We start from the raw sequence: 21817 nt of genomic DNA on the forward strand, positions 1-21817 counted from the left end.
TCAGTATATTGCCGGCACGAAAATTAGAAAGATCTTCGTGTTGAAGAATTACCACTCTACCCACTAGGCCAAACCGCCTGCTGACCGTAAGAAGATGAACAAATTATCATGTGTGTGTGTGTCCGAGAGAAGAGAAGAAATAACAATATAGAGGTAAGAGGTAAGAAGATTGTGGACATCATTAATGTTTATTTTTGTCGACATGACATGATATGCTATCAGTACAGCTGATTTCAGACTCTTTATATTTTTTGTTATATATTTTTATTGTTCTTTATAGCTTACAATTTTGTCTGCCTGTGTGTGCATCTGTATACAATCCAAAAGTTATTGTGGATGCATGACAGTTTGCGTGTGTATGTTGGGGGGCGCCAATTTGAAATCTCACCTAGGGGGCCAACATTGCCAGAGCCGGCCCTGTCAGTTATTTACAATCAGTCATTTTACTTTTGATATTTTTAAAGGAATATTCCCGATAATCTATGTTTCTCTGGTTTCCACTTTCCTCTTGTGCGACATTCAAACCCATGGGAAATTACACAACTCTAACAGGTCACGCCCGAGATCCGTTGTAATTGCCCATGAATATAAATATAAATGTAGATAGAGAGCTTGAACTTATTGATATAACACGTGGACCTGAAATAACAGTGGAACAAATCAATTTGTCCGCATCAACTACCTGCTGGTTAGGATCCCTGACCTTGTTGTCTCATCGGACCTTTTCATGAATACAAATATACTGCAATTTCACTACTCATCGATCTTAATAATATGAAATCCAACAATAGTCGTTTATGAATCTTGGCTTTGATCATATTTTTACGTGACTTCAAAATATACCGATCTGCACAACCACCACTGCCGGGGCTCAAGAGAGAAGTGGTGTAATATCCGGTGTCTTTGAACGCAGCGCCACAATCCAGATTCTCCATCTTCCTCCAACTGGGCAAAGGGACCAACCTGCGTCTTCCACCCGCGGCAACTGCACATTCCCCGGCTGAAATACACTCCACCAGGTAGGTGGGACATTCGACTGGACTGTGTATTGTGTGTGAATCCTCTTTGGCGTGTTGTGTTCATGTAGGGCCAGCCGGCTGGGCGGCTCGGCTCCTTCACTAACATGAACATAGCTCCTGTCAGAGGCAATGGAGACTGGGCCGCGGGCACTTCTCTGTTCTCACGTCAGATTTACTGTCGCCACGTTTCAACTCGCATCCGACTAACAGAGAAACAACAGACGCTGCTCGGTTGTGGCCAACTCACCGTCGGTGGAGCCTGTGGTCGGTCGCTGCTAGCTTGTTAGCATTGCTAGTCGCAGTGGGGGGGTAGCGTTAGCGTTGATCGTTCCACTGATGCCCCCCCCCCCCTCTAGCACGAAGCGAGCTAGCTCACGAAAGCAGAGTTAAAAAAAACTGCTGTGCTGGCTGATGTGATGTTGAAGAGGAGGTTACACGTTAAAAGTAAAGTGTGTCGTTGTTTTAACGACGGGATTGAAGATTTAACAACTAACGCGAGGTTTAAAGAGTTAATGTTTAAGACGTCACCGGTGCGGTAGCTACGTGAATACAGCTAGCGAGGGTAAGTAATGAAGTAGAACCCTAAAAGATTGTGTCAAGTGATGACGCGAACATACTCGTACAGAGAGAGATTGATCGTTTTACATGAAATATGATTGTGTGGCTGCAGTGTCTTACTTCCCTGTGTTGATGTATTTTTTGTTAACGTGTGTGGGCGATATGCAGAATATGAACTATCTGATATTGACATAAACTACATGATCAGTATGCGGACACTTGAATATTTCTCCCTCACATTGTTGGATATGCTCTTTAAACCCTTTGGTCCTTTTGACATTGGTACAACTATATCTTTTATGGGGTAATTTCATAAAACTGCGGAACCGTGCTGATACTGATCAAATGCTCTCTTTCAGACATATGAGCTTTATTGAGGTTGCACATTGATTTTTGGTGATGAGATCTGAGATTTTTTTCTTAAAATGGGAAAGACACACACACACACACACACGCTCACACATTCTTGGAGGGAACCGACTGCAGCCTGAGCTACTGTCTGTGATCCCAGCAGGGATTTTTGCTTAGGCTATGGATGTCTACTACTGTGGCTATTGATATTTCATTATAAGGCACTTACATAAAGTACTTACATATAGCACTTTGTAGTTTGGCTTTCTTGAAGGAAAGTGTACTTTCTTGATTATTGTTGTTCTGGGGTTGTACCCTCATGGTTGAATGCACTTATTGTAAGCGTCAGCTAAATGAAATGTAATAATGTCTGATTGTGTGTGTCAGGGTACTTTTACAGCATCTATGATAATGACATTAGCCAGGGCAGCTTTTAAAATACCCTCCTGTCAGGATATGAACCTAATATTTCTATCAGATATGACAGATGGGATGACAGCAGGCCCCTGGAACTCAGTAATAGCTTCCTCACAATGTTGATCATCGAGTTGTTCAGCAATAAAACTTGATGGAATATGGGAAAGCAGCAATCTTTTGACAGTGGCACATTGAACCACAGAGTGCAGCATATTCCTCTGCAGATGACTTGACTGTATGTTTCAAGTTGTAGCGAAGGTTCTTGAACCCACCAAAATGTTTGTTCTATTACTTTTAGCTACCGTATATTGTATTTCCCTCGCAGCTATGATGGATTCAATAAAAAGCGAGAATACCCATTGAAATATTGGTTGTTTGTGTATTTTTTCAGTTTTCACAGAAGGAGACTGTTATCTACAGATATAGAGAATAATTAGAAAAGAGTTATGCCCAATATAATCTGAAATACAAGTCTTTTTGCCCTCTTGTCAATTTGGTACTTAAATCCATTTGGAATATTTTTGTCTTCATTTGTAATGATGCACATGTGAATGCCAACATGCATATTGGGATGGGTTAAAGGGAAACTTCATACACATTTTTCTAATGAGATAAATCTGTGTATATCTTCAGTACAGACTTAAAGGACCACAACCATGACGGACTCCAAATATTTCACAACGAACAAAAAAGGTGAGTATGGAAGGGAGATCGTTAGACTGCGTGGTCATTTTTAGTTATCATAGATGCATCTAATCCTTGAGCATTCAGTTACCTATCATTTTCACTTCAAGCGGCTTTAATGTTGGACATGTTATCTAATCTTTTTCAGGGGAGATCTTTGAACTGAAGGCAGAGCTGAACAATGAGAAGAAGGAAAAGAGAAAAGAGGCCGTGAAGAAGGTCATTGCAGCCATGACTGTTGGCAAGGATGTCAGGTACAGTGTGAAATATATAATCTGACACAAACCGTGAAGTTAAATTGTATGTTGACTTATTACCACTTACAGATTGTGTAAAAATATTTCTTAGAGTATATATAGATCTATATAATGACTGATTTATCACATTGTTTAATGTAAACATAAGAGCAGTCGTAAACCTCAAACAGTAAACCTTTACCAAGTCCTTTTGCTTTGCTTTCAGTTCCTTGTTTCCAGATGTGGTGAACTGCATGCAGACTGACAACCTGGAGCTGAAGAAGTTGGTTTACCTGTACTTAATGAACTATGCCAAGAGCCAACCTGACATGGCCATCATGGCTGTCAACAGCTTTGTCAAGGCAAGTCCAGACATTACTCCAATTTGTTGTTCAACTGTGTGTAATACTGCCAAGCCTTCCTAAACGTGTCGACAGCTCCACCAAGACAGATGAATCTAAAATTCTATTTTTCCACCTTTTCATGAGTGAGATATGGTGTGTTTTCAAATGTAGCTGGCATAATGTCCTCAGGCCACAGGAAGTTAAGATTATCTTGCAGTTTTGAGGTGTCGATAACATATAGTGTCCCTTTTGGCTCACAATAGGAATTTCCCCCGGTGAAATCTATTCAGTTTAAAACCCAAACTTCCTTGCTCTCCCTGTTCTCCAGGACTGCGAGGACCCCAACCCTCTCATCCGAGCTCTGGCCGTCCGCACCATGGGCTGCATCCGGGTGGACAAAATCACAGAGTACCTGTGTGAGCCTCTGAGGAAATGCTTGAAGGACGAGGACCCTTACGTGAGGAAGACGGCAGCTGTGTGTGTGGCGAAACTTCATGACATCAATGCCCAGATGGTGGAGGACCAGGGCTTCCTGGACTCTCTGAGAGATCTCATAGCTGACTCAAATCCCATGGTAAGTTCCAGGCTGGTGACAGGCAACTTCTTGTAGCGGGAGTAAATAAGTTTGTGTTTTATTCTTCACCTGCATCCCTGACAGTCTTCCTGAAGACACAGAACTGCTAAGTTCAAAAGATTTTATTCTCAAGTTTATAATATGCTTCTCATTTATTACTGCATAGTAAATGCATAATGACTTCATAATAATTGATCAGCCATTGTGGGCTGAATCATTTGTTTGTCCTTGCTTTTCTGAGTTATTGTGTGAGATATTTTTTTTTTGACTGGAGTTTGTGTTTTCCCAAGTTTCATTTGGATTATTGTGGTGAGCAGTGTTCCTCTGTGCCTTTCAGGTTGTGGCCAATGCAGTTGCTGCCCTGTCGGAGATCAGTGAGTCTCACCCGAACAGCAACCTGCTGGATCTCAATCCCCAGAACATCAACAAGCTCCTGACGGCCCTCAATGAGTGCACAGAGTGGGGACAGATCTTCATCCTGGACTGCCTGTCCAACTACAACCCCAAGGATGAGCGTGAGGCCCAAAGGTAGCAATTCATTAAATATACAAGATGCTTTGTAATGCAAGTAGTAGTACATTTTCCTTTAATGACTATCACCATCCTGTTTCCTGTCTTGCAGCATCTGTGAGCGTGTAACTCCCCGACTGTCTCACGCCAACTCAGCCGTGGTGCTATCAGCTGTCAAGGTGCTGATGAAATTCTTAGAGCTGCTGCCCAAGGACTCCGACTACTACAACACCTTGCTGAAGAAGCTGTCTCCACCACTGGTCACCTTGCTCTCCGGAGAGCCAGAGGTGCAGTATGTGGCTCTGAGGAACATCAACCTCATTGTCCAGAAAAGGTGCGTGATCACCAACACCAGAAACTATTGACACCAAAAATAAATTAATCACATTTTAAATACTTTGTTTAAAAATAAGTAAAGTACAGTCAAGAATTTTTCAGTGTTTGAATCTAGAAAATCTGATGTTTTGGGCTCATCATCCTCTACCATAATATTCTTTCAGTATGAATTTGCTTAGTAGATACACACACGGGTATAAATTTGCAAGTCTAGCAGGATGTTGGCTTTATATAATCCGTAATACAACAGTCTCTTACAGTCAGAGCTGGTTGTGATACAAACAAAAGCCATTCCTATATATTAAGATATATCCCAGCATAAGGTCTTGTTGAGCACAATCACACCCAATTTCCTCATTGGCTTGTTTGTTTTGGATCTGGTCTTTCCACTGTCTAATGCGTAATGTGTTTATGTGTGCAGGCCTGAGATCCTGAAGCAGGAGATAAAGGTGTTCTTTGTCAAATACAACGACCCAATCTATGTGAAACTGGAGAAACTGGACATCATGATCCGCTTGGCCTCTCAGGCCAACATCGCCCAGGTACCTTCCATGAAACACAACTAAGTAGTAACTTTGTACCAATGTCATTTATTTTCTCTTTGCTGAATTATATTAACAGTATTATATTCTAGATATGTGTGTATAGGCGTAATTTGCAAGTTCCCCTGCTTGAAAGGAGAGACTACATGACTTGATTTACTTATCATAAATTGGTAATTAACTGATGTTAAGAGAAGTTACATTTTAAGGTATTAAACTGGAAGAAAAATATTCAAATTGAGTGCTACAGCTGTTATCTGTCACTTTCAGGTGCTGGCTGAACTGAAGGAATACGCCACAGAGGTGGATGTTGACTTTGTGCGCAAGGCTGTCCGAGCCATCGGACGCTGTGCCATCAAAGTAGAGGTAAGAAATGCCACCATCACTGTATTTTGAAGATGTCTCCCGTGCATTTGAGCACAACAAACATATTTCACTTTTGTCACCAGAGCATTGTGGTTATAGAAAAATCCTGACATACATGGTGCCTCTGTTTTGTTCCATCTCCAGCAATCAGCGGAGCGCTGTGTCAGCACGCTGCTGGACCTGATCCAGACGAAAGTCAACTACGTGGTTCAGGAGGCTATTGTGGTCATCAGAGACATCTTTCGCAAGTACCCCAACAAGTGAGTTTCCCACTGAAACCCTGACAACTGCATCCTAAACAAAACAAAACAATAAACTAACTAGTACTTGCACATGTCCTGTCATATACGCCTAATAACTATTATCAATATTTCAATGTTGTCTAATTAATAATTTTTTTAAGCTTTATGTACCAACTAGCTGTTATCATATATCATATATTAAAGCTGTAAAGGTTTCCTCTTCAGGTATGAAAGCATCATTGCCACACTGTGTGAGAACCTGGACTCTCTGGACGAGCCTGACGCTCGTGCTGCAATGATCTGGATCGTTGGTGAATATGCAGAGAGGATCGACAACGCTGACGAGTTGCTAGAGAGCTTCCTCGAGGGTTTCCATGACGAGAGCACTCAGGTAGGTTCTTCCTAAAAGCACATTAGAGGATTTCCCAGGCGGTAAAGCGAGGTGAACAGGAAGTATGGTATGTCAAAGTTAAACAGAAAAGTTGGTTTTGAAATCACGAACTGTTAAACAAAGTCAGATTTAAAGGAACAAATTATTAAATCAATTTGTCTTCACATGGAGCACACTGGAGCATGAAGAGTGTTTTTCCTGTATTCATTGTATTTAGCAAGGACCAGGAGTTGTATTTTGATAGGTCAGTGAAATTGACCAAAATACAATACTGTATGATTTCATTTCCAGGTCCAGCTCACTCTGCTGACTGCCATTGTGAAGCTGTTCCTTAAGAAGCCATCAGAGACCCAGGAGTTGGTGCAGCAGGTCCTAAGCCTGGCTACACAGGTGGGTTACATCCTTTATTCTAAAGAAGTGCATTTCTACATCATTTTGATGATTTCTTTATTTATTCACTTCTGGATGATGTTACCTGGTCTTACACAGCAATGTAAGTATGCAAGTTTCTCTTCTGCAGGACTCTGACAACCCTGACCTGCGTGACAGGGGCTACATTTATTGGCGCCTTCTGTCCACCGACCCTGTGACCGCCAAGGAGGTAGTATTGTCTGAAAAGCCCCTGATCTCTGAGGAGACTGACCTGATTGAGCCCACCCTGCTGGATGAGCTCATCTGCCACATCGGCTCTCTGGCCTCCGTCTATCACAAACCGCCCAGCGCCTTTGTGGAGGGCAGCCACGGAGTCCACCGGAAACACCTTCCTGTCCAGCACAGCAGGTCAGACACAATGATTTGACTTTCTTGGCCTCATAACCACAATGTTATTTATGTATTTTATTAAAAGGGTTTAAAAGATTTCATCAGAATAAATATAAAAAATGTAGGAAAAACAAAATGACAGTATATGAAGTGAGACAATATCCTTTCTGAATCCTTTCATAATTCTGTCTTGAGCCAATAACATGATATAATTTAGAATTGTAGTAGTTTGAATTGGAGTTGTTTTTTGCAGATCATTTGCTGGTAATGCATGATTTGTTTTTATTGCCCTTCCTTTACCAGTCTACTGTTTTTCTCCTGTGACAGCATTGATACAGGTGAGAGCCCAGTGAGCAGTGGGCCGGCAGCTGCCATGGACCAGACATCTGTGATCCCCAGCCAGGGTGACCTGCTGGGTGACCTGCTCAACCTGGACCTGGGCCCTCCAGTCAATGTGCCCCAAGTGTCCTCCATGCAAATGGGTGCAGTGGACCTGTTGGGAGGAGGCCTGGACAGCTTGGTGAGCTTCATCTCAACACACACACGCCCTGACTACACATTTCTCGCCATCTCGAGAATTAATGTGCTAATAAATGACAATATTTCATAAAAAAATCTAAAATTGGATACAGTTACAGTGGGGGGGGGGGCCTGCATTCCATTTGATATGGAATGGGTCAAAGGTCACTGTGACCTCATGATTGAGGGATGTAACCCTTTTGTTTTGGATTCAAAGGCCACAAACAAGCGGGGGTGGTTAGAAGAGAGACAGGAATATTTAACAGTTTAATCTTTGAAAGGTATTTTAAAAATACACATACTTATAGATTAACAACTGTTTTGTCTATAAAATCCAATGGATCAAGCAATGCTCTCTCCTATTTTTTGGGAAAATGTAAACTCTTACTCCTGGGCATAATTTCTTTAACTGATTATAGTGAGTCTTCACAAGCTGTCAAGATTGTGTGATGGTTTGGGAACATACTATTCTAGTGTGTTTTGAGACTTGCATGATAACATTTGATAAAGGAGAAGAAAGTTTTTGTAATGTGGATTTAAAAAAAGTATAAATCAGCATTTTGGTAAAAGTTGTTCCTCATTAAACCGGAATAAAGAGGAATATGCAGAAAGGTTGGTTGGTCTCTGCTTCCTCCTCTGATTCTTACTGTTGAAGATAATAACAGCCCATTGTCTCCCCATGTCTTGGAGATATGATGTTCATTTAAGTATGCTTGTATAGCTAATTAATCATTTCCCTATTTTTGCTGTATGTATTGCTTAATATAACAAAACACAAGGCACACTAAAATGTTTTGAATGGTTTTAAAATAAGGAATACATTTGGTTTATTATTATATGAAGAAATTGCATAAGTCTTGTTGTATTTAATATCTGTCATTTCCCACTTTCCCAAGACGCTGGAATAACTGGACTTCTTGATAATCTTGATGCAGATTTAAGTCTTATTTTGAAATGCCACGTGGAGTTAGAAGCTTTTCCAGAAATTGAGGGCTCCTCTTGATGGGTTGCGGTTGCTAAGAAAGTCTCTGTCTCTGTCTGTGTTTGTGTGTTTGGTCTTTCTGTGTGATGTTTGGATGCGGTCTTTGGGGGCCTCTCTTCTCTCCTGTAGCTGGGGGGAGACCTGGGCGGAGGTGTTGGGGGAAGTCCAGCAGTAAGTCAAGCCCTTCTGTTCGACAGCCGGCCTGTCTGCATGCTGCACGCTTCCTGAATTTAACGCTTCATCACGTTTTTAAACCTACGCTTCTTTATCTCACACTCACACAATTCAATTGATCTTACGCTCAGTTTCTCTGGCATAAAGGTTTTTGCTAATCACATTACGGTTGACATTTTCCCTCAACCACTAAACAGTTAATTCTTTCTTTCTTTCACGTGACTTTCAGTGTGATCTTTGTGTAGATTGTCAAAATTGCCTGTGATACACTCAGACTCTGTGCTTATGTGTGTTTTCTCTTTGTGACTTCTTTAGGTGGGACAGAACTTCATCCCCTCGTCTGTCCCCAGCACTTTTGCTCCCTCACCTACACCAGCACCGCCGGCCGTCAGCAGCGGCCTCAACGACTTGTTTGAGATTTCCACAGGCATGGCCAACACCACCGGAGGCCACATTGCTGCAAAATCAGTGAGTTCACACATCTCCACTCTCAGACAAAATTCTCTTGATTCTCTCTCTCTTAATGCGTAACAAACTGTACATTTAGACAGTTACAGATGCATTGCCAACAATAAAGGCAGTAGCTCATTGAAAACATGAAAGCCCAAACTGAAAGCCTCTTGTGGTTCTACCACATTACATCTCATTGGTTATATTGGTTCTTTTATTCCAGGTGTGGCTGCCTGCAGTGAAAGCCAAGGGACTGGAGATCTCTGGGACCTTCTCTCGCCGCCAGGGCCACATGTACATGGACATGACCTTCACAAACAAGGCCCTGCAGCACATGACCGACTTCGCTGTCCAGTTCAACAAGAACAGGTCAGTGAGGTCAAAGTCAAAAAACTTGGAACTATAATATCACTTTCACTCAAACATCAACATTTCTCTAAAACAGCCGAGCTTTTATGTTGACCAGTTAAGTGTCAGGTTGGCGTGGAGGGTTTATACTGTAGCTTTATTCAGGTTCTGAAAGTCAATCTTTATTTTGTTTTGTTTCCTACGTGTAGTTTTGGCGTCATCCCTACCACTCCTCTTGCCGTCCACACTCCTCTGATGCCCAGTCAGAGTATTGAAGTCTCTCTGCCTCTTAATACCATCGGACCAGTCATGAAGATGGACCCACTCAATAATCTGCAGGTACAGAAGGAATCACTTACCTGCAGCAAATCAATTTGAACAACACGCTGCAACACTTTGTATTAAGGAGGAGTTGTCAGATATTCACGATTTTATTTTTAAAGTGTCCCTGGCTTACGTCTCACTTTCAAACTAATCTGGTTATTGGACTCAAGTTCATTTTGGTTAACTTGTACACAGGTGGCTGTGAAGAACAACATAGATGTCTTCTACTTCAGCGTACTCATCCCTCTCTACGTTTTCTTTGTCGAGGATGGAAAAATGGGTATTTACAACGGTTCATATTGTCCTCTAAAACCAATTAAATATTTTTAATTTGCGTTATTATCACACTGGATGTGAAATTCTCTACTCTTATTCTTCCACTATAATAATGTTGTCTTCATTTTTTCCCGTCTTCAGAGCGACAGGTGTTCCTAGCTACCTGGAAAGACATCCCGAATGAGAATGAGCTCCAATATCAGATAAAGGAGTGTCACCTAAATGCAGGTAGGGAAGTGTCTGAATAAAAATTGCTCTCAGCTTCACAAATCAATTTGTATATTCTGTCATCAATGCATGGAGAATTCATACTTACGACACAGGTACTCTGTGTGGACTCGATGATCTCATTACACTTTGGAGCATCTTGATGGAGTCATTTACATATTAATGACAACAGGAGAAAACAAGAACTGATTCAATGTTCCTTGCTCATAAAACATGAATTATTTATTTAACTATTTAAGTTTTTGATGCACATACAGAAACAAAAGCACAAAATCTAAAGAATAACATTAATTAGTTTGTACTGAGCTGCCCTCTTGTGATCTCTCAGCGTTCCCCAAGCGCAATGTTGAAAACCCGAGTCCGGACTTAAAGCTCCGAAGTGTTTTGCCAGCTACAATTTATCCAAAGACCTCACACTTCTCTCCTTTTGTTCTTTCTTCAACCACACGCCTGTCTCTGGATTCTTCTCTGTACCAGAAGGAAACCTTCAACGTCTTTTCTTTTATCAGCTGCCCATAATTGTTCAACTGTAACCTGGCAGCAGGATGGCTAACACCCATATTGGCTCTTCCTAGCAGGGCCCAGTGTTTACTGAAGTCACAAGGTTTCCAGTCATAATTCATTCAGATCCTCTTATAGTTAATTGACCTTTAATTCCCTTTAAAATCCTTTTGCCAGTATTAGAGTTTGCACTAGCTTGTTTATACCTTAGTGTAGCACCTGTAGTGACTACAGCCTCTACTGTGTTTCTTGTGGTTGCTCAGTAAATAGATGGTTGCACCAATTGAGGTGTTTTCATTTCCTGAAGTAACCTTGATTCTGGTGTTGTAGACACTGTGTCGGGGAAGCTGCAGAGTAACAACATCTACACCATTGCCAAGAGAAACGTAGAAGGCCAGGACATGCTGTACCAGTCCCTCAAGCTGACCAATGGCATCTGGATCCTGGCTGAGCTCCGCATTCAGCCTGGAAACCCCAACTACACGGTAAATCATTTGCAATCAGTTTTTATTATCTGCCATTAAGCTTTGCTTCATGGTTGTTCATTGTCCAAGGAGATGTACATTATAACTATCGAAAAAAACTATACATATAAGTAGAGCCTGACTTATATGGAGTTTCAGGGGCAGATGCTGATATTTGGGAGTATTTCCAATACCAATATATACACCAATTTATATATTACCATAATGAAATGACAATTATTCCAAAGATGTCATTATCAAACACTTAACCAACATTTTTTTTGGGGTTCAATGAGGTTTAATACTATACAGTTTAACTATAAACTTGGTTATAAATAAGGAAAACACAATTACAACTAAATATATAGAACTGTCTAACACATTTGGAAATGAATGCCAATTTTTTCGGCAGTGTTTATTCTTTCGAATAAACTTTTCAGTATATGCAATCTATCTTTTTAACATCATCAATTCAAAAGCAATAAAAGGTCAAAAGTAGTTTCCCATCCTAGTTTTCCACATCATCTTTCGGAGATAACTTATGAGGGTGTCTCCCATCGTAACCCTGTTTTCATTTCCCCGTCTTTTGTCTTTCACAGCTGTCGCTCAAGTGTCGGGCACCTGAGGTTTCTCAGTACGTCTTCCTGATGTATGACTCTGTGCTGAAGAATTGATCCGCTCCATCATTCAGCCACTCTGCTTCCTCCTGACAGTAAACAGCAGTGTTTTATCATTTTCTCTTACATGCAGCTAACTGCCAAAACAAGGGAATCCAGACAGTTAATGACACCGTGCACATTTGGAATATTTTCCTTTGAGAGCCTCAACCAGGCAACTTTCACCAAGCTGTGGTTCTGTATTATGAACTGAAGTGAATCATACTGTCGTTTCCCTTATTTTGGCAGCTGAAATCATTGATGAATTCTCTTAAATCAACTCCCCATTTCCGTTTTTACCTCACAGTGGAAAATTTGACGACCATTCCATCCTTAACTTAGTGTCTTAATGTTGTGAAGATTTGACTGATGGTGAAACTTTCCCGAGTTGAACAAGAAATCTCCCCTGTTTCCATGGAGCCATTGTATTGATTTTATCTTGTATGCTGCAGCTTCTTTTGCTTTTGATTTATTTTTGATACTGGCTTTGCTTCAGTTGTACCCACATATTAATATCAGTGTTGATTGTTTCCCCTCTTGCCATTAGTGTGTGAAGGTTTGAGACCAGTAATAATATTTCAGGAAACATGGCTTAAAATGAACTATTACTTATTGTTAAATTAACATTGAGCAGCATTTGTATTGCAGTTTCTCCTGTCATGAATTCAACACAGCTACTTCTAGGTTATTCAATTACTCACAGTTTTTGCAGCATTTTAAAGGAAACATTTTAACATTTGAATATTGAAAAGTATGAAATATTAGTTGAATAATTGAAAAAGCTTTAAGTGGAGTTCTTAAAAGGTGAAAACAGAGAAATCAGATTAGGGCTGCACGATATCAGGAAAAAAAGGCAATATGTGATAACGTTGAATATCGCGACTTGCAATACATAAACAGTCCCAGGCTACAAAGGCGGGGACCATGGACAGTACCACAGCCGAGGGAAGGGGCACAGCACCACCAAGTCCGGGGCAGACACCCAGGGAGCCATGCACAGCTCCACTGTGTCACACACAGTGATCATTTGGGATCTTTTCATACGTTTCATACGCACTTTGATATCCCGATGGCGATAAGTTTTCAATATATTGTGCAGCCCTAATTCATACCAGAGATTACGTACTAAGCCAAGCACTTTACTGCTTCTCACATGAATTACTTTGTGTTGCCCACATGAATGTGCATCATTCATCTATAAACAGGGATGTTTTGTGATTAATCTGGCAGAGTGGGGGCATGTAGTGTTGCAGGTGGTGAAACAGAGGCAGGTTCGCAGAGGTCTTAATCACAAAGCTCTCTGTCCATCTCCACCTATCCCCAAACCTCTCTAAAAAGCAAACAAGTTTCAAACCACATGAAGAAGTCGTGTTTAAAAATATTTAATACATTCAGTAAAGTGAGTGTATCTGCAGGCTGTAGAACAGACGGACTAAAAAGTAACATACAGTAAATTTGTTTGTTTAAAATTCCTTGACAAAATTGCTCGGTTGCTGTTATTTTCATCATATATGTCTTCGCTTACTAGCTTGGAACCACTACACAAACCACATCAGCTAATGATTATATGACCACACACCAGTGCCACTCCATTTTAAGAATAGTTGCACATTACGTTCAAATATATTTTCTTTCTTGTAAGAGCCCTGTTTACTGCAACCACATAGTTGTACACGGCTTTATACACCTATATTGTCATTCCTATTTATTGTGCATCTACCTCTGCGTTAATGTTGCAGTTGCTTCAGACCTGTTATGTGCTTTAAATGTCTTCATTGTTTCTTTTGATGCCAGTGTTGTTTTTTTTATCTTTCTGTTGTCAAGCCAGTCTAAACCTATGGCGAGTCGGCCAAACCAGTCTCACTGGACCAAGCATTCATGCAAATTAAAATGCCAAGTTAATGTTCTACTACCCTAGTCTTAGTATAATTTTCTAATATTGGCAGTGTGTGGGCTATAGAGCCTTAAAGTGCATACAAACTAAGACCTAGTTGCCCAAGTGCAGTGTAGTCCAGTGATGGTGTAGTTAATGTAGCTGATCAATTTAAATGTTTTGGTATTTCCATGAAAATGAAATAAAGCCTGGCCTCTTATCTATTCAAAAGAAAAGGCTTTTAATCTGAAAATCAGTTGTGTTGGTGACACTATTTTCATACATAATAATATAAAAATAATATGTTTGTGCCTGCATGAGCTCACTGTCCATTTTATCTTTTTTTTTCATCTAGGATGTGGGTTTGCTTCGTTAAAAAAAAAAAGATTATCTTCAAATGTCATATGTCTCTTTGGGATCTTGTTTTATTACAACACCATTGTCTCTATAGAACTCCCACAAATAGAAGTATATACAAAACTGTTTCCAGCAATACAGAATGTATGGAGAGAGTTATCGTAGAATCTTATGAAATTGAATATTCCTCCCATTCATTGATGTAACCCTGTTGTAAATGGTTATGGTCACATTACCACATCTAATGTTAATAAACTGTCAAACTCAGTGAGTCCTTTTGTATTCACCCTGACGCGAGCAAATCAGGCTCCATGTCTCACCATCATCCCACTACACTAAAGAGAAAAGCACAGAGACAGATGTTTACATGTTTGTAAGTGAATTCATTTGGGTATTGGACGGAAATCTTGCTTCTACTCCCACAAACTCATCCTCCATTGGCTATTCCACATCCATCTGGATATGCCCATATAAAGAGAGAGCACATCCCTAGAGCCAGAGTTGAACCAGCGACCTAAGAATAACTGATCTTATGAAGCAACAATCCTCCCCTCTTCCAGCTGAACTATCAAAAGGTTAATCTGCTGCTTGGCGACCCTTCCTTACACTCAATTTCATTTTGCGATTCGACTCTAATCCCAAATTATCCCTTTCAAGACTCTGTGTCTGGTGGCGATGCTTATTTCAGCACTTTCTATTATTTACTCTACCTCCAACTACTTCCTTTCACCCATTTCTGATCTTCTCTTCCTCTCTCCTATGTAATGTGCATGAGCACAAATGCCCCGGCTGCTGATTGGCTGAATAGTGTTGTATGGCTTGATTCTCACAGAGGCTGCTATGTGTACAAACTGGGGAGGGGATGTCTGCTCCATTGTCTGAACATCTTATTACCACAATGTCCCCTTAACTACATGGCATTAAATATTGATGAACCTGCCAATGTTGGGACAATTTTTATTCATCCGACGTTTTCACCTTTATGTTTTCTGAACATATAAAGAGAGAGTACTTCCTTCGAGCCGGAGTTGAACCAGCGAGTTAACTATTTGTGCTTGACCTACAATGTTCCGCTCTGCCAGCTGAGCTATCAAAGACCTATAGCAGTTTTGTTGAGTCAAATTATAGGTGAGCAGATCATTAGACGGACACAACAGTAAAGGACGTTGGTCAGAACAAGGGGCCACCTGCTTCAGTTAACATTCACACACTCCTCTCATATTACTAAGATTGTCTCCTTAATCTTTATAATTTGTTTTGGTCCAGGCAAATCATAAGTGATTCATCTAAGATGAGCAGACTCATAGAAATGAAAAGCACTTCCTTCGAGCCGGAGTTGAACCAGCTAAGGATTACTGATATTACGCTCCTACAGTCCTCCGCTCTGCCAGCTGAGCTATCGAAGGCCACGTATTTGATTCAAGTGAAACATTAAAAAAAAATTAATTTAAATTGCATCATTGAAAATAGTTTTTTCTTCATCTATCCAACCTGAACTAATACAAATCCCACAAAAGCACCCCTGAGGAAAGACATAAAGATTACAGGAAACTTTGCAGGAGCAGAAAAACTATCATCACTCTTTATTTGGAGAATTCCACATTTTATTACAATTCATATAAAATTTAAAAACCACGTCACCTCCTTTAATGTGCTATTGTCTTTCCTCACAATGGTATTAAGTCATCTAGTAAAACTAAAACAGTCATCACACAAAATTACAAGGCTACTACTCCTGAATTTCACTGAACACTTAAGAGAATATCACACTCGACACGATAACAGAACAGTATTTCTCAGAGTTTGTTCATATGAATTTGATCTTAACAAACAGCAAACCCAGTGTTAGCTTCATGAAGACTTCATGCTGTTTGCCAAAGTTTGGAATTTGTAGATCTGGTAAATGATGGTATCATGATGTGGTAAACCCAAACACAGACTCTGATGCTATTTAAAACCTTGAGTCATTTCACACCGCATTCACATTCCCCTGTGTGGTCTGTGCCTCTAACCCAGCAACTGCTCTTTAAGTTACAATATAATTTAATGTCATCAGGCACGAATGATACTGTAAAACCCTAGTTGATGGTTTTCAGATCTTCTCCATAGGTGGGGTGGATTTGCAGGAAGTTGCTGCCAGGAGAAGTATCTGATAGGCCAGTCCGACCTCCCAGTTGCTGTGACATGAAGAGGTGAAAGTGATCTTCAGGTGTACTTGAGGGAGGAGCGGTCGGGGGAGCCAGGGTAATGGCTAGGTGAACTGGTGGGCTTGAGGTAACTGGTGTAACGTGGTGGTTCGTCATGTTCAGGAGAGCCAATACTGTTGCTGGATGAGTCATCCGTGGAAGGATCCTTCAAAACACATGGTGAATTCAGCCCATATGAAACAGTTTTCATTTAGTATAAGAGTATCCATTGATTCTAGATTCATGAGCCCTCTATGTCCACATACAAAATACTGTTGGAAGTTTGACAATAAATGTCTCACCTTTAGTTCTGTACATTGTGAAATCTTAACCTATAACCCACTGTGCATTGTAACAACTACCACTAATACCCGGGGGCAAAAAGCCAAACTCTACATTTGTAGTTCCACGATTGATTTTGCCGTATAAAAAAATCATCACGCTGTAAAGAGAATCCCACCCTTCACAAAAGCTAAAGTGCCTGCAGATCTTTAGTCCTGCCACCGTTTACAAATCAGAGAATTGAATAAAACCAGTTACCTTTTGCTGCAGGATGTAAAGAGACGTTACTGCATTTACTGCATTTACTCCATTTCCGTTATGCTGTTTCGATTTTGGAAGCACAATATCTGTGGCAAAGCACAAAATATTGAACAGTCATTCACTCATATCACCTGATTTATGATTACATCAACTGTATCGCCAGTGGCTTGTTAATTTATTGCAACAATATCCTACCTCTGGTTTTGATTCTTGGGCGATTAGAGAGGTCATACAAGCTGAGAGGCTTTCCAGGCGGGGGTCTTTTCCTGACAGAGACAAAATGTTACCCATGCATTAATGTTGAGTCATGATTTTGTTTATTTGCCCTCCAGACATGTGTGTCTAAAATCCATGTGACACTACTTAAGCTTTACTTAAATGTTGAATAGCAATTCTTACTTTTTGGACGGTGTCCAGCAGGCACATACTGTTAACAAGGTGATGACCAGGAAGATGCCACCAGTGGAAAGAATGATGTAAAGGGAACTTCTTCCTGTTTGGATATTCAAGATTACAGCCACTGAATATTCATAGTGAACAGAAATGTATAGACAGTAGGTAACACACTGTAACTGATAACCATGATAGTATCACATACTGTAGACAGTCAGTCTGATGGGCAGGCTAGTCCCATTCCCCACAGGATTTTCCACTGTGCAGCTATAGATGTCGTCATCCAACATCAACACCCGTTTTATGGTCAAGAGCTTCTGGTCAGGTGACAAGATGAACCTTGTCTCATTGGTCTGTAGCTTTCCGCCTTTGAACCACTTGTATGTAGTTCTGGTTCCGTTGTCATGGGAGCAGTTGAGGATGACATTTTCACTGAGCTCCAGCACGGATGAAGACTCCATGTGGATGTAGGGCCTTGATATAGGTTCTGGGTACAGGTGACAGTAGATTCAATAAGTTTTTAACATGTATATAGACAAAAAAAGAAAAGCAAACATAATGTTCTGATGAACACGATTTGATGTCTCTCTAGATCTAAAAGACATCACATCAGACAGACTAATATCAGAAAGAAACTGTGGATATTTATATCTAATACAATTATCGTTGATTGATAGTTCTAACCATATTGTTGCTACTTTGCAGAAATAAGAGGGAAGCACAACACCAATTAATGATTCCTTACTAACACAAATAATTATGACCAGTAATCCACACTCCATTTTTTGTTATGTTCTATCTTTCTTCAAGCTTGATGTTATTAAGTCTTTAATTCAAAGCCTAAACCTAGTTCTAAAACCTGGAACATGACTAATTTCAGATTTCTATCTCTGTTCCTTATCCTCACAGTTCTGTTCATTACATTTTAATGCTGGCCTTTGTGGTGGTTTAACTCTTATCTGCAATATACCTCAGTTTTGGATATGACTGATCATTTTTCATCCTCTTTTGCCAACTCTTTCCTGTGGTGTACACCAAGGCTACATCTCAGACATTATTTTATTTTCATTATAAAACCTTCCACCAGACCTCAGTCACATTTTGTCACATTAGTCGAGTCAACAATCTTCAAACTAAGTCAGATAGATGTTTACTAAAACAAAGGTGCACACCAAGAAGATGTGATAGTACCCTGGCAATAACTTCACAGAATCGAAAACTAGAAATGTTCCTCCTACCATCCACAGAGAGCGTGATGCCACCTTCTCCTGTGAAGGTATCATCAGTGATCGAGATCTCCACGTCATATTGCCCATCATCAGAGAGTCTGAGGTTGTGGAGAAGCAGAGTCCCGTTCTCAAATACAAGGATGCGGTCACGATACTCAGGTCTGAGGGTTCCGATGATGTCGGTTCCAATTGACTGGACGACAGTGATAGACTTTTCCCTCTTGAGCTGCCACTTGATTACTGGCAGGTCAAGGCTGAAACTACTGTAGCAGACGGACAGAATGGCCTCTCCTCCAACTGAACCTTTGATCAGAGAGTTGGGGATCGTCATGTTCACGGCCAACACCTCACCTGGAGAGAAGAGAGGTTCCTGTGTTAGATTTTCATATCCACACAATTTCAATATAGCTCAACTGATGTCGTTGTGATGACTAATAGAAGTTTTATTGAATGCAGATATCCTATGATGCATCAACCTTGCTGCAACACTACTGAACTCTTCATTACGAAGGCAATACTGCAACTATTTAGGTAATTTAGTTTGTGGTAGCAGTAGCAATGTTTAGCATTATATAAAGTGTGTCTACACATGCGTTAGTATCTTTATTTGGATCCTTTTAATGTTTTTGATAATATTCAGGATATGGCTTCCTGATTATTCAAACCCCTTTGTACATGATAATAAGAGTATGCAGACTTGTGTTCCTGCGAGTGTGCCTTGATTTCTTACACATCTCACTCACCATAAAATGTTTTTTAAAGCTGGATAATATGTTGACAGGCAATAGAATTCTGTTTTCTATCAGGGAAGTCCAGGTTGTACATCCAGATTTATCGAAAGGAGGATAAGGATAAGGACTCATCAGGTCTTTGAAATGGGGGTAAGTTGTTTACATGTTTAAAATACAACAATACTCCTAAAACCAGGACACTAGTGTGCCTGACCGCACAACCATGGAAGTGTGCTCTCTCTGGCCTAGACTCATTGATATACAGTATATGGGGCAGACAACATTATAGAATGACCTGCGACATATAATTCAACAACTTGTTGCAATAGCACAATCATTATTAACAGTTGCAAGATGTTAATGGTCATCATTATTTACTGTGCATATCTGTGTTATTGTTTTTTCAACTACAGTGTGTAATGGAGTTATAGCTAATGGGTGCATCACGCCCCATCGCTGCTGTTTGCTGGAGCCAGTTTACACAGCACATCCACATTACAGCAGTAACAGCTGTCGGTCCATGGGATGGGCAAGCATGAGTCAACAAAAGTGAGGATTGTTTGTTCAAATTTCCTCCCTGGCAGTTCATGAAAAGAGCACTGCGAGCGATCCAGATGTCATGCTAGCTTGGCAGAAACAGAGCAGCTCGGTGACTCTGGTGCCACAACAATAGCAGCACAGAGATAAAACCCAGCCATAGCTGAAAATAACTGAACATCTGAAAACTGCTTCTCTAACAGCATGAAGGGAGGATTACTGTGATAGTTGCACAGGCTGGATACAAAAACACCCACACAGTCTGATGTAATCAAATACCCCAGTAACAAATACTACCTTTGTTATGTCTACAATGAGCAGTTTTCAAAGAGTTGTCGAATAAACAATTTTTCTTATGCTATTATTCATTGTTACATATTACACATAACAACGCAGACATTAGCACAAACCTCTTTTGTGTCAAGCCCTGCAAAAAATCGAATTATATTTACATTAAGTATGCAACTTTAAAACCAAATTTCTGTTACGTCGTTTTGTTTGCAATTTCTTTAAATACTTGCTAGTAATATAGACAAGGAGGTTTCCCAGGTTTTCCAAGTTAAAATATTATATTTACTAACTGCAATTTCATGATTCCCTCATACTAAAAAATAATGAATGAACTAAATAAAATGGCAACCATATTTCAACACATCATCATTAGTTGCTACTTATTTGCTACATTATAAAGTGCGAATTCATTAACATGCAAGTGAAACGTCCCACCATTGTGAGGAAAACGATGTGATCGATGAAGCATAACAGCATCAAATTTTAATACAACTATGAAGCAAATTTTAAATAAGAAATGCGACATACCTGAATTGAAGAGACCAAGATACACGAGCAGAACGATTTGGGAAATAAGTTTGGCTTTCGAAGGAGCCTCCTTCTCGGACTTCATCTTTGGTCTCTGAGCTTTGTTTTCCTCCCAGACAAGCAGCATAATCTGTGGCTGTGAGCAGGACAGAGGACACAGTCAGTCATTCAGGCTCTGCAGGGACTGAGTACATGCTGTTCTCAAAAGACGCTGCCGAAACAGGACAAAAGTGCATGTGTCTCCATGTTTCTTTAGTTTTATTGTAGCTATGGGATAGATTCATAAACAAAAGTTTTAACAGTCATAAGTTGATTCAGTGTCCATTACCCCACAGTATGAAGGGTATCAATGGTGTTTAACCAGAGATGGAGCTGAACTTTGAAGCGAGTTATGGCTCTGGGATAATTAAAAGAAAGAAATAGTCCAAATTTTAATATTTGTACTTTTTTTTTGTGCATTGTTGATATTAATTTGTACTTACTAGAAACTTTCTTTCTGCCTTTTGCATTCACACTTTACTGATGAATGGCAATATCATTGAAAATGAGATCAACTAGAAGGTATGGCATGAATTTTCAGAATTATATTAAACAAAAGAGCCGTACAGTTTCATCTCTGATCCATGCAGCTTCCTTCTACCAAGTTTTGTTGTTACTGGTCCAGTAGTTTATTACATGTTGACTGAAAACATAACCTCCTTAGCAGAGGTAATAAAACCTCCACACATTTATCAAGGAAATGTCACCAACACTATTAATAATTAGAAACACAACAGGAAATTAAAAGTATAATGAAATGTTTCTAGAATATCTAAATAGTTGACGGGTAGTTTTCTGTTGGTCGACTTCGAGTAATAATTAATTTATTAAAAGATCATTTTCCCCTGCTAGTTAG

General features: G+C 40.1%; 2 protein-coding genes across 4 annotated transcripts; one reads left to right on the forward strand and one right to left on the reverse strand.

The window, feature by feature from the left end:
- The first annotated feature begins 937 nt into the window (after positions 1-937).
- On the forward strand, positions 938-14751 carry LOC133019161 (AP-2 complex subunit beta). Of its 3 annotated transcripts, none has more exons than XM_061085541.1 (22): positions 938-1019; positions 2979-3038; positions 3178-3283; positions 3492-3627; positions 3938-4183; positions 4521-4711; positions 4806-5027; positions 5451-5571; positions 5842-5937; positions 6082-6197; positions 6405-6570; positions 6862-6960; positions 7091-7350; positions 7660-7852; positions 8963-9004; positions 9323-9475; positions 9681-9826; positions 10015-10144; positions 10325-10409; positions 10547-10633; positions 11465-11619; positions 12198-14751. In XM_061085541.1, exons 2-22 carry the CDS (start codon positions 3002-3004, stop codon positions 12270-12272), a joined length of 2862 nt encoding a protein of 953 aa, XP_060941524.1. In that variant the 5' UTR covers positions 938-1019; positions 2979-3001; the 3' UTR covers positions 12273-14751. The 3 variants fall into 3 exon arrangements, with proteins under 3 accessions (XP_060941524.1, XP_060941525.1, XP_060941527.1); XM_061085542.1 differs by having other exon boundaries at positions 2984-3038; XM_061085544.1 differs by lacking the exon at positions 8963-9004.
- Positions 14752-16689: 1938 nt separating this feature from the next.
- On the reverse strand, positions 16690-21116 carry LOC133019998 (hepatic and glial cell adhesion molecule-like). The gene is given in 8 exon segments (XM_061086597.1): positions 16690-16836; positions 17211-17299; positions 17409-17479; positions 17613-17706; positions 17812-18093; positions 18845-19186; positions 20923-21016; positions 21018-21116. Coding segments are annotated over 8 exon segments (1218 nt in total).
- Positions 21117-21817: the final 701 nt, after the last annotated feature.

The sequence above is a fragment of the Limanda limanda genome, chromosome 14, assembly GCF_963576545.1.
Source record: "Limanda limanda chromosome 14, fLimLim1.1, whole genome shotgun sequence".
Classification (NCBI taxonomy): Eukaryota; Metazoa; Chordata; class Actinopteri; order Pleuronectiformes; family Pleuronectidae; genus Limanda; species Limanda limanda.